The following is a 13,372-nucleotide window of genomic DNA, read 5'->3' as shown; positions in this document are numbered from 1 at the left end:
GATAACGGCTTGTGGTCAGTTTGCAGAGTGAAGTGCTTTCCATATAAGAATGCCTGGAATTTCTCTATCGCCCACACCAGTGCCAGGCATTCTAGCTCTATTGTGGCGTAGTTGGATTCTGCCTGGTTCAGCTTACGGCTTGCATAAGCTACTGGAAAAAGTGTGTCACCGGATCCTTCGGCAGTTTGCATCAGAACTGCACCCAGGCCAGAGCCACTGGCGTCTGTCCTCAACACGAAAGTGCGGGACAGGTCAGGTAGCTTGAGCACTGGTGATGAAGTGAGGCATTCCTTGAGTCGTTGGAATGCGAGCTCACATTCCTCATTCCATGTCACCTTGTCTGGTCGATCCTTTTTTGTTAGATCTGACAGTGGGGCAGCGATAGAGTTGAAGTGTGGGATGAATTTTTGATAGTAACCACACATCCCGAGGAATTATCTCACTCCAGTTTTTGTGATCGGCTTGGGAGCCTCGAGTAATTGAGCAACCTTTTCGTCGTCTGGCATGAGCTGGTTTTCTTGAATGACATGGCCCAAGAACTTGAGTCTTGTGAAACCGATGAGACATTTGGAGGGCCGAGCAGTTAGACCCGTCTCGCGGAGCCTTAGCAAGAGGGAGGAGGTGAGAGCTATGTGTTCGGACCAGGTCTCCGTGGCGATCAGAATATCATCTATGAAATTTTGGATGCCTGGACTTTCGATGGGAGCTAATAGCTTTCTCATCATGCGCGTGAACACGCTAGACGAGTTATTCAGACCAAAGGGGACCGTTTGAAATTCATAGTGCCCTTGTGGGGTGCTAAAAGCTAGCAAAGGTCTGCATTCTGGCTCAACTTCTATTTGATAGTACCCTCGGCTTAAGTCAAATTTGCTAAAATACCTAGCGTGACTTAAGTTGGCAAAAATTGTGGCTGGGTCTGGAAGAGGCTCCGCTTGGAATTCAGCTACTGCATTGAGGCGTCGAAAATCAATGCACATGCGATGGCCTCCATCTGGCTTCCGAACTAGCACCACTGGAGCGTTGTATGGAGAGACCGAAGGCGCTATAATTCCAGCTTTTAGAAGCTCTTCCACCTCTTGTTTGATGACCTCAGATTTGGCGTGAGGTAAAGGGTAGGCCTTTACTTTTATGGGCTCAGCACTTAACAGCTTCATCGAAAACCGCTCAAGCGATGTTCTGCCAGGCTTATCCGACAAGACGTCATGGAACTCCCCCAGCATAGATTTGACCTCGGCCGTTTGCTCGGCGTCTAGCTGTGGACTAATGGTGACGTTCTCGTGTGTCTCCACTGCATGGAGGGGGTACTCCACTAGGTCTTTGGGTTCTTTCACATCCTCTGCCACCGCTATAGCCATCAAGTCTCGGGGAGGGTCTGTCTGTGAAGGCCTCTCTAAGTAGTGCTTGAGGAGGTTCACGTGATAAGACTTCTCCTTGCGACCGACTTTAATGACGTAGTTGGTGGGCGATACCTTTTTCATCACCTCGAATGGGCCTTGCCAACAAATCTGTAACTTGTTTGTGTTCTTGGGCAGTAACAAGAGAACCTTATCTCCGACATTGAGTGACCGTTCTTTAGCCCTCCTGTTGTAGTATTTCTCTTGTCTTTTACGTGCCTTGATGAGGTTGCTTCTAGCCAGGGACCGTATGTCTTGTAGCCTTTCTTGGAGGTCCTTCACATATTTGGACACCGTTTTGACTTCATCGTTGAGATGATCTTTGGTCCAAGTTTGTTTTAGGATTTCTAGTGGGCCACGGGGATGAGATCCAAAGATGATCTGGTATGGCGAATACCCTAGACTGGCGTGAGGTACCTCTCGGTATGCGAATAAAGCAGCAGGTAGGTAAGTGTCCCACTCTTCTGGTTTATCATCGATGAGGCGTTTAAGCATCGTTACCAAAGTGTGATTGAACCGTTCTACAAGACCATTTGCTTGGGGGTGGTATACCGAAGACCGGAGATGTTTTGCATTAAAGAGAGCATACACCTCCTTCATTAACTTCCCTGTGAACTGAGAACCATTGTCTGTTAATATCTCTTCGGGAAAGCCTATCCGAGTGAACATATTGAACAGAGCTTCAGCCACATGTTTAGAGTCTATGCTTGACAAAGGGGCGGCCTCTGGCCATCTCGATGCTTGACATATGACACAAAGAATGTAGGCGTTTCTTTTCTTCGTGCGGGGTAGAGGACCAAGTATGTCCACAGATACTCGTTTAAACGGAGTTTCGATCAAAGGGGTTTTTCCCAGAGGAACGGGCGGAATGCGATTCTTTGGTGACAACTTTTGGCACTGTGGACATGAGGCGACATATCGTTTGATGTTTTCGGTCATGCCAGGCCAGAAGTAATGGAATCGGATCCTGTTGAGGGTCGAGCTCTGACCTTGATGGGCACTTAAAGAGGAGGCATGACCTGTTTGCATAACCTGCTCCCTGTATGGTTTGGGCACAACCAGCTGGTTGCAGGCATCTGGTTCTTTACCTCGTCGATATAGTAGCCCTGTTTTAAAGAAGAATTGTGCCTTGCCAATGGCGGGTTCACCGACTTGGGCGAACCTAAGATATTTTTGAAGCGAGGGGTCTTGCTTCTGAGCTTCTCTAATCTCAGTGGGAATGGTATTGACTTTGAGGGAGTCAGATTCTTCCACTTGTACCTGTGATCTGGTGAGAACAGGTGCAGAGACGCTGGGGTATGGTGGTGTTCCTAGAAACACGTATCGGCAGCCTAATATGAGATCATAGGCTGGGGATTTCATCACAATCGCTTTGATGCGACCGCGGACATATTTTGACTCTACATTTATGAGAGCCATAGGTAGAGTCTTGGGCGGACTCTCCAAATCAACTGTTTGGATTTGTGTAGTCTCCTCGATGTAGTCACTTGGGCTTACCAATGACTCCCTAACTACAGCTTCCACCAAGCAACCTGTGTCGTTGAGACAAGTCACAGCTCTCCCGTTGACCAGCGCCTTTTCGACACTTGGTGGATGAGGAGACTCACCTGACTGAGCGCTTACTGCGGCCAAGACGAGGGCTTCAGCATCACTCGGTGCAGGATTGCGTATACTGTTTAGAGTATGGGTGGGCTTACCTCTGCTCCGACAGTCTTTAGTGTCGTGCGAGTTAATTTTATGGAAATTACACCATTGTTTAGGGGGCGGGTGAGAAGATCTATAATTAGCAGGGTTCGGGGTATTGGGGCGAGGATGAACGGCCTGGTTGTTTTTGTGGTTGGGTGGGTTGTTTTTCCCTTGGTGGGAGTTAGCTCTATTTGTGCTTGCTTGGGGCTTTGAGTCTTCCGTCTTTGTCTTAGTGTCACGTCTGGCAGCTAAGTATCGGTCTGCAGCAATTGCAATGTCAGAAGGGTCAATCACCTGTTGCTCATTGACATATATACGAGTTTCCTGCGTTAAGCAGTCTCGAAGCTGCTCTGCTAGAATAAGGTTTCTAAGACCTTCAAACGTTTCTGGCATTTTGCTGAGGGCTAGCCATTTTCCGAGGTATTTGTCCAGCCTGTCGCAAAGATTGACATACGTTTCTTTGCGCTCAAGGCGGGACCCTCGAAACTTCTTGTGGTATGAATCAGAGGTTAGCTCAAATTGAACCAATAGTGCCTCTTTTAGGGCTTCAAAGTCCTCCCGTTGGTATGAGGGGAGCTTTGTGTAAGCCTCATAAGCTTTGCCTCTAAGGCATTGAGCTAGTCTAAAACACCACCTATCCTTGGGCAAGCTATAATAGCGTGCCACCTCTTCGAATCGTGTTAAATAAACTTCAACACTTTCGCTCTTCTCATCGAAGGGCTCGAAGGGGATGTTGGGTGAGCTACTTGAGGACCCTTGGCTGGAAGCTGGGCTAGCAGGCTGAGAATCAGCGACTGTGCGAGCCGTCTCATTCTCTTGAGCTATTTTAGCTCTTTCGGTTGCCTGTCTTTCCCGTTCCATGGCTAACTCGTGCTCATTTTTTTCTTTATCCCTGGCTAATTCGTGCTCATTTTTCTCCCGCTCCATTGCTAACTCGAATTCTCGTTCTCGAGCTAACTTCTCCTCTAATTCCCATTCATCCAACTTTTGTCGGATGTAATCAGAGCGGCTAGGCCCCTCTAACTCTAACAATGCCGCTGTCTCTGTCAGCTCTTGTATTTTCAGTTTTTTGTCAGAGTCGGTCTTGGACCTTGTATTGCTGGCCATTGTGTATTTATGAGGGAAATAAAAGGGAGACTAATAAGACTGAAAAGATAGATATTACTGAAGTAAGAGCGCTATATGAAGCCCGTATGAAACAACCACGTTGCCCGTAATGATAATATAATATTAAGCACAGTGATGCAACTTAAAATAACCACAAATAATAATATTAAACTAAGTTAATACGTGATAACATCTAAAGTAAAATAGATATAAAATAAAGACTCTAGCAACACTCTTCACTCCGTTTGCAATCCGTTACTTTAAGATAATGAAAGTATATTAGATATAGGAAAGTTCTACTGCTGTATGCCTGTGCCTGTCTAATAAAGGATTCTAGTTTCAGATACCCGGACGGGACCACATTTATATGTGACGAGATGTTAATTAGTTAATATTTGGCTTGTTTATTTATGTCTAGGGGAAATTTTATTAATTTTATCCCGCTCACACATAAGATTTTGTACAGGCACACCGCAACTAACAGTAAGAACAGACCAATATTATAAGTTCATAAATAAGAATAATTTAATGAATGAAAGTTTACAAAGGAAAGTGATCAAATAAAATTATAATTAAGAAAATAAAAGAAGTAAAGATGCTAATATCTAAAATAACTGCTCATCATGGATTGCTAATTATTGAGTGATTGGAGGAGAAGAATGTTCCTATGTCTGCTACTTATTTTTCTTAGCTGCTAGCTCCTGGGTCGTCTTCTGGCGGTCGTAGGACTGGCCCTCAGAAGGATGAGTCATCCGGCTCTGTCTTAGGACGTCGGCTCGGGATATCCCTATGCTGTAGGCAAACTGGCTCTATAGGCGAGGCCGCTGCCTGTTTAGCAATAGAGATGGTTGGTGCTGCAAACTAAGTTGTAGTGGGACGATCTCTCAGCTGTGATCTCTAGCTCGTAGAGAGCCGTGCTAACTCAACACCAGTTTATCTTCTGCTGCGAAGGGTGCTCTAGTCTGTCGGCATTAGGCAATAACTATTGGGCAGTGGACAGTTTGGGCCGGGTACTGGGCAGATGATACTGGGCAGTATAGGGCACTGTGGACACTGGGCAATATGTTAGGGCCAAGGACAGTAGGCAATGCCTTCTTGCTAACAGGTATGTAATTGGGGGGGGGGTGTATCTGGTGTGGTCTGCCTCGGTTACAGCTTTCTATGGAGATCTGGTAGTTGTAGCAATCGTGTGTAGTAACCTGGGGTAGCAATCAGGGGTAGCAATCAGGGGTAGCAACCAGGGGTAGCAACCAGGCCGTTTGTCCCTAATGAAATCTCACAACTAAACTTCCTAACAGAGGAGACTGCATGAATCCTAGCGGGCCTAATTTGGAATGCTTTGGTCTCTCTATATATATAGATGGGACTTTTCGTTTAACGGGTGGGGAAGAAAGCTAGCTGATTTTCTCACATGTATCGATGTACCGGAGATGTCAGGCGTCAGGTCAGATTTATGGTCAATATTCGTAGCCTACCGTGAGAGTAAAGTCTTAAGCGAACATGTATCTGTCCAGCCCGAGTGCAATGCTATTCTTAGAGCGATGTGTATCCTGCGGGGGGGGGGGTAGGTGTGAAAAGTTATTAGGCCGCGGCGTGTAGCGCGGGTGCAGCGATGTCCAGCGGTCAATAATTAAAAGTTAGCCCTCGAGAGGCTAGTTAATGTTTTACGTCGAGATTCGTCCCGTGAGAAACGGTGCGAGGGGAGATAAATCCTACGAGAAATTAGTTATGGGTGGACAAGAAAATAATTGTTTTATTGTTGAAAATTAAAGTTTCTCACGGTTTGCTGGGAAAAACTAAAATGAACTTATGTATGCAAGTTTCGTATCGTCACAGGTGCCATAAATGTGACGAACTAGCCGAAGGATTGTATTAATAAGTTGATGAATTCATATGAAATGAAGAAACATCTCTCTGTATTTTCTTCAAACTTCTTTAATAACTTCTTCAACTTTCACATCAAATTAACTTCTTAATTCAATAACAACTTGACACTTTATAAATAAAACTTAAAGATACATAAAACTTCACTTAGTATAACTTCAACTTCAACTACTAAAACTTTACTTAATGGACCCACTAATATCACAAAACTTATTACTAATCGAGGACTGAGCGAGGACCATCGCTCTACAAGAACTACTACTATGCCAGGACCCCGTCTAACTGACTTTCTTTGATCGTACTTTCCAGAATCATGGAACCTTCTCAGATAATTATTTTAGTAACTTTGACCTTCTAGAAGCTGATGTGTGCTATTTTTTCCCTTAACCTCTTTCTTTGATTGGATATCTAAAATTAACTTGTTTACGCTGGACACTTGCACTGGTTTGAACTTGCTTCTAGAAACTGGTCGAAATAGGTCACAGACTCGACTCGTGACAGTAATCTATACTATAAAGTAGAATGTAAGGAGTATGTATGTCCCGAATAGAAATCAAAACTATTTGACCAATCTTGAGGAAACTTTGCACAAATGTTTCTTGGGGGCTAACTGGAATCAAACTAAAGACCCTCAAAAAAAAAGTTGCCCAACTCTATGAAAGTATTACTATTTCATGGATCTAGGCCATGTTTACCATGTTTAGATTGAAAGGATCTAGATCTAATTTTTAAAACTACACTTTGCACAGATAGTTTTTTACTTTGACACATGAAAATACAAAATAAAGTCAATTGATTTCATTATTTAATAAAATTAATCTTCAAATTTGTGTTTCAATAGCATTTTTACATAAATTTGTTCCTTATTTCTGCGAATTCAGACGTCCTGACATACTTTATAATCCCATTCATTTAACAAATCGGGTAAACCTGTTTTAATTGTACTTTTATTTTAATCTCACGCTTCTTTCATTTTTAATAGATATGAATGTATCAGTTCAACGGGTAAACCCATTTTCACAAAACTACTTTTATTTTCTGTGGCGAAAGAGAAAAACTTGAAAGGAACATTAGCTAAGTTTAACATACATCTAAATCCACTAGACTAGTAAACACAAACACAAACTTAAGGCCCGCAGGCTGCAGGTAATGTCGGGCTAGTTACCTATATATTAAAATTTAATATTTTTAAATATCTTGAATAACATTCCACTATGAATTGAACTTTTTCTAGTTGTAATATCAATATCACAAAGGCAATGATATTGTCAGATATTTTTTAAATAGTACACATAAAAAAAGAAATCATACTTTGAAATCATAAAAATGTATGTTAGCTTAGTCCTTTAAATGTTCATCCAGCCATCATGGGAAAAGTTGTATACTGAACAAGTTCACTAAAAACTTATAAATATACCAATTGAAATCACTGTACATTGTATCATTGTTGTTAATTATATTTTTTTCCCCATGTTAATAAAGGAAATGACTTTTATCTAAAAGAAAAATTCATTTCAATAATTGATTGAGAAAATTGAAGCTATAAAATACTTAATTTACTGAGCTTTGTCTCATATTAATGATCAGGAAGCAGACTTATTGCTACCAGAAAAGTTGTGTCTGTGATTACAAAATAAGTTCCTCTATTTCAGACTATTTCTTCAGTGACAAGTGTGACTGTGTGTTTGGATGCTATTTATTTTACAACAATGGATAGAGATCTTAATGTTTCTAATTGGAGTCATGTGATGTTAACTGGATCTGATTTGCAACAGCAGACTGCTCCAAAGATTCTTGAGCAGGTATTTATTGTGGTGTTTTACATACAATGTTTAAAAATAGACAGGCCTGTTGTCACAACGTGTGTTGTGGTGCCGGGGATTTCACTTGAATTAAAATAGTTGAATAAATGACGATCTAGGATTCACAATAAAAGATTCTTTGTTAAAACACAACTCTGGAACTTTATTTAAATATAAAACGTAAGTACAGCTTATGTACAAGTTACAGATCAACAAGCACAAATAACATTACAAAGGCTTTAAATCAGAGCTCTTAGAGACGCGACTGTCTCCTAGGAAATTCTTTCATCGACTGCCGTTCTTTCTACTCTCGTCAATTCTCTGGCGCTAAAATGTCTTTATTTATTTTCAAATCAACCAATAGATTTGCAACATCGTAATTACGTCTCGGGTAAAACCTGAGGCGCTGTCAAGGATCTAGATTTGTGGGGTAATTCCTGAGGCTCAGTCAAGGGTTTATATTTCTATTTACACATAAGCTTTTAAATGTGAAATATACAAATAAATCTATAATGGCATCTGTGACATATTACCCCCCCCCCCTCCATTTAGCATTTGTATGGTAATAGAAATGCTCATATGTATTAAAATATTTAAATATACATAAGATACTATACATGAAATTATAGAAAAATGGTTGAGGTAACATATGACAATGCTCTGAAAAATAAAGTCAACTTGAAGATAACATTAAAAAAAAAATGTAAATGCAGTGTCAGGTATATGAGAACAAAATTATTGATGACTTAGAACACCTGTTTCACTATTCAAGTGGTTATGAAAATGAGACAATATCAAAAGTTGTACAAAGCATAATACTTGAATGAATTAAATCTTGAATTGAATGAGTTACTTCTCTTCATGGTGCTTCATGATAGAATTAAAATATGACAATACAAAACTGATATACTACGCCTGTGGAAGAAAAATGTATACACAATTATGTAAAGAATTAAATACATCTGGAAAGTGTGTCAGCGAAAACATTCTCACGTCCAGGAATTGTCTTGACCTCAAATTGGTAGTTTGTGAGTTGTAGACTCCAACGAGTTAAACGACTGTTCGCTAACTTCTTTGAGTTCAGAAATGCTAGTGGTGCATGATCAGTTAGGAGTGTGAAATGAGCACCTAGTAGATATCTGGAGAACTTGGCTATGGCCCATACAATGGCTAGACATTCACGTTCGATGGTTGAGTATCTGGTTTCAGCTGGTGACAACTTCCTGCTGATGAAAAATACTGGGTGCAAAGTCTCTTGGCATTTCTGCATTAGGCATGCACCTATAGCTGAAGATGAAGCATCTGTGGCGAGGTAAAATTGCTTCTCTGGATTCGGAAGTTTGAGAATAGTGTCTCTTGAGAATTCAGCTTTAATGTTCTCAATAGTGGTATGTAACTTTGTAGACCATGGAATCTTCGTTGGCTGTCCTTTCTTAGTGAGTTCAATCAATGGAGCTATGAGTGCTGTGTAACCTGGTATGAAATGTCTGTAGAAATTACACAGACCCAAAATACTTCTCACTTGCTTTTTACTGGTGGGGACTTTGATGTCTAGTATGCGTTGAATAATGTTCTCTTGTGGTCTCAGCGAATTGTAGCTGACTCTATAACCCAGGAAGGATATTTCTGACATGGCTAGTTCTACCTTGCTAGGCTTTATGGTAAAACCATGTTGTTTCAGTATGCTGAAAACTTCTTGTAGTCCTTTGATATGTTCGTTCCATGTCTTATGGAATATGCAAATGTCATCTATATATGACACTGTGTCAGAGCGATTGCCTAGTATGCTGTGAATGGCTCTATTAAAGGTGCTGCGGGCGTTGACTAGACCAAATGGCATGAAGTTGAAATGGAATAGCCCATAAGCTGTGGTGAATCCCGTAAACTGTTTGCATTCTTGTCTGACTGGTATTTGGTAATAACCTCTGGACAGGTCTATTTTGGTGAAGAACTTTGCCTCTGAAAATTTGGTCATAAGATCTTCAGGATTTGGCATAGGATATGAGTCGAGTTGGGTTATTTTATTCAACTGTCTGAAGTCGACACACATTCTTGGAGTTGTCGTTTGCTTCCGTTTGACAAGAACTATTGGTGCGGCATATGGAGAGTTGGAATGTTCAATGATTCCTTGCTCTAATAGTTGGTTAATTTCTTGTTTAAGAAAGTCTCTGTAGTGTACTGGTAATGGGTAAGGTCTTGCTTTTGTAGGCTTGGAATCAGTAAGCATTATATTGTGTTCCGTAATTGACGTTTTGCCTGGAACATCTGTAAATATGTTTGAATTTTCTTTGAGAATGGTAGTCAGTTCTTTCTGCTTTTGCGGTGTCATTGAATTGATTTTGATGTCTTGCCAAAATTCAGTTTGTTTGGTAGTTGTTTGTGGCATATTGATGTCGTCAAATTCAGACGTGTCATTTTCATCTTCTTCTGGTATGACTGCAAGACATGATATGGCTCTTTCATTTTGTTCTGGGCTTGTGGTACCTTCTGTTATTGTGTTATATTTTTGTAACATGTTGACTTGATAGATTTTCTTTTTGTTGTGTATGTCTATCTCATAGTCAACATCTGTTATCTTTCTGAGTACGGAGAATGGACCTTGCCATTTGATGAATAGTCTGTTGCTTTTGTCTGGTAGTAACAGACATACTTGATCTCCTGGTTCAAATTGTTTCAGTGTTCTGTTTCTATTGACTCTCATTCTGGTATTGGAGTTAGCTATGGCTGTGGCTTCATTTGCTTTTTCACATGCAGATATGACTATGTTTCTGGTATCTTGCACATGTTGAAACGCTGTCTTGGTTTCTGATGAGATTGAGTTTTGGCGAATAATAGCTTCTTTGAGGATTGCCATCGGTCCTCGTGGGTTGGCGCCATAAACCATCTCGAAAGGTGAGAATCCTGTGGTTTCTTGAGGACTTTCTCTGTATGCAAACAGAGCTGCTGGTAGCAATAAGTCCCAATTCTGCGGATTGTTGTGTGCTATTTTTGAAATGCACCTCTTCAAAGTACCGTTGAATCGTTCGCAAAGCCCGTTGCTTTGGGGATGGTAGGGCGTTGTGAACTTCATCTTGATGTGGTACATGTTCATGAAGTCTTTGGTAATGTCAGCTGTGAACTGTGTGCCTCTGTCAGAGAGGATAACTTCTGGGAAACCAATTCTGGAAAATATCTCTGACAAAGCTCTGGTGATGTCAAGCGCTGTAATGTTGACTAGAGGTACTGCTTCTGTCCATCTTGTACATGTGTCAATCAATGTCAGGACATATCGATGGTTTCTTGCTGAGGCTACTGGCATAGGACCAATCAAATCAACTGAGACTTTTTGGAATGGCTTGTCTGTCAATTCCATATCTTGAATTGGTGCCTGTGATTTGTTTTTCTTAGGTCCTTTCACTTGGCAAATATGACATGACTTCACGTATTTCTTGACGTCTTTAATGGTACTTGGCCAATAAAATTCTTTGAGGATTCTGGCTTTAGTTTTGACTACACCCATATGGCTGGCGTGTGGAATGTTATGTCCTGTTGCCAGTATTTCTTTCCTGTATTTCTGTGGCACTATTATTTGCTGAATGGTATTGTCTTTATGCATGGCATTTTTCACCAGGAGGCCATCTTGAAAATATGGTTTATTTGGTAGATTCAGCTGTTTGTTTGCTTGAGCCTTCTGATAAAGTATTTGCAATGTTGGATCTCGTTTCTGTTCTTCTTTGAAGTCATCATGTGTGAAATATGACTTGTCTTGATGGACTTCAGTTTGACCAGTTAGAGTTCTTGTATCATTGTTAGAGACTCTGGGCATGTAGTCTTGTTCTTCAAAGTTCAACAATGGACATTCGGGAATTGGAGTCGGACTTATGACCGGTAGGGATGGGCTTGATGTAACTGGGGGTGTCCATGTTGAATGTTCTTGATTGTTGCTGGCTACTGGACTAGTAACTGGTTCTGTTGCATTCTGCATAACTTGCGTAACTGAGGTAGCCATGTGATTATTTTGGCTAACTTGTTCAGGTGCCAAATGTTCTTGTTGTCTGGACATGGATCTTGTCATTACTGCCAAACATTTTTGACCTTGCTCTATGGCATTTGTCCATTCAGTAAGTTCTTGAGGAGTGCATTCTTTAACTCCCTCTATGTTTCCAATGATTAGGTCCACTGGTAGATTGGGTGTTACTAATGCTTTTGTTTGACCACTGAAGAATGGTGTAGTAACATAAATGATGGCTTCAGGTAACTTGCTGACAGTTCCGTTGAAGGCAGTGGCTTGGACGTGGTTGTCTGTGAAACGGTTTGCGTGTACGAAGCGTTCATGTACTAATGTGGACGTGCTTCCGGTGTCACGAAGAACTTCCACCTTCTTGTCTCCTACAAAGCCTGGATAAAATTTGAGACCATTGGACTTTGCAATGACTGTCATAGTTGAATGCTCATTGTAATATCTTCTGTTATATGAGCTTCTGTTAGGCATATATTGTGGTCTGGAGTCCTGTGAATGACTTCTGTAGCGAGGTTTGTTATCTGGTTTATTATTTCCAGGTGCTTTGTTGAGATTATATTGCTCTCTATTGCTGTATCTTTGAGTTGGTGATGTGGGTCTATCGAAATTTTGATTTATGGAGACTGCCTGTTTTTTCCAACATTCATGAGTTTGGTGACCCTTTTTATGGCAATATGAACATTCTGTGGTTCTGCTGCAGCATTGAGACGTGAAATGCCCTAGTTTATAACATTTGTTGCATTTGATTTTGTCATCTGACTTATATCTTGCATTTTTGTCTTGAGCAAAGCAGACAAAATTTTCTTCAACAGATGGTTTGACTGACTTGTTTGGATAGGCTGCTTTATATTGTCTGATGATCTTGGTTAATGTCTGGATATCAGTAGGATTTCTCTCTCTAATGTAGGATTGAATATCTTCTGAGTGAGCATGGGTGATGTTGTTGATAATAATATGTTGACGAAGAGCTTGGTAACTTTCTTCTATTTTGGCCATGGATACCCATCTATCAAACCACATTGACATATTAGCTACAAAAATTTGAGGATCATCATTTTGCTGTGGCCTTTCATTATAGAATTTCTTTCTATAGTTGGCTGAAGTTGCTCCGTATTGGCGCAGTAGAGCTTCCTTGATATCAGAGTAAGTGCTGCGTTCATTGATGGACAGTTGTGAGCAAATGTTGACAGCTTTGCCAGTCAATAGGGTGAGGAGTGAGCTCGACCAATGTGCTTCAGGTAGACCGGATGTTGTAGCTATTTCTTCAAATCTTATGAGATACGAGTCCATATTGTCAATGTTTTCGTTGAAAGCCGATATTTTGTTCATTAATCTGTATTTGTCAAACATATTTGAGTGACCTTGAGTTGGAATGCTTTCTTTGTTTTCTTTATTTTGTTTTTCGAATTCCATTTTTTCTTTTTCATGTTGCCTTTGTTTCTCGGCGTCTTGCCTTTGTTTTTCAGATTCTTGCTCTTGATATTCTTTCTCTTCTTGGC

At 40.9% G+C, this 13,372-nt stretch overlaps 1 protein-coding gene across 4 annotated transcripts in view; it reads left to right on the top strand.

Annotated features, from left to right (window-relative positions):
* LOC106064759 (transcription elongation factor, mitochondrial-like) overlaps nucleotides 1-13,372 on the top strand; it is a 33,665-nt gene that overhangs the window by 17,943 nt on the left and 2,350 nt on the right. For all 4 annotated transcript variants that reach the window (XM_013223378.2, XM_013223381.2, XM_056019894.1 and 1 more), the window contains one exon: nucleotides 7,724-7,873. In XM_013223378.2, coding sequence (XP_013078832.2) covers nucleotides 7,724-7,873 — 150 coding nt within the window. The remainder of the gene's footprint in view (nucleotides 1-7,723; nucleotides 7,874-13,372) is intronic.

This window comes from Biomphalaria glabrata, chromosome 2, assembly GCF_947242115.1.
Source record: "Biomphalaria glabrata chromosome 2, xgBioGlab47.1, whole genome shotgun sequence".
In the NCBI taxonomy this organism is placed as follows: domain Eukaryota; kingdom Metazoa; phylum Mollusca; class Gastropoda; family Planorbidae; genus Biomphalaria; species Biomphalaria glabrata.
The sequence above is the reverse complement of the archived record's forward strand: the minus strand, read 5'-3'. Positions and strand labels throughout refer to the sequence as shown.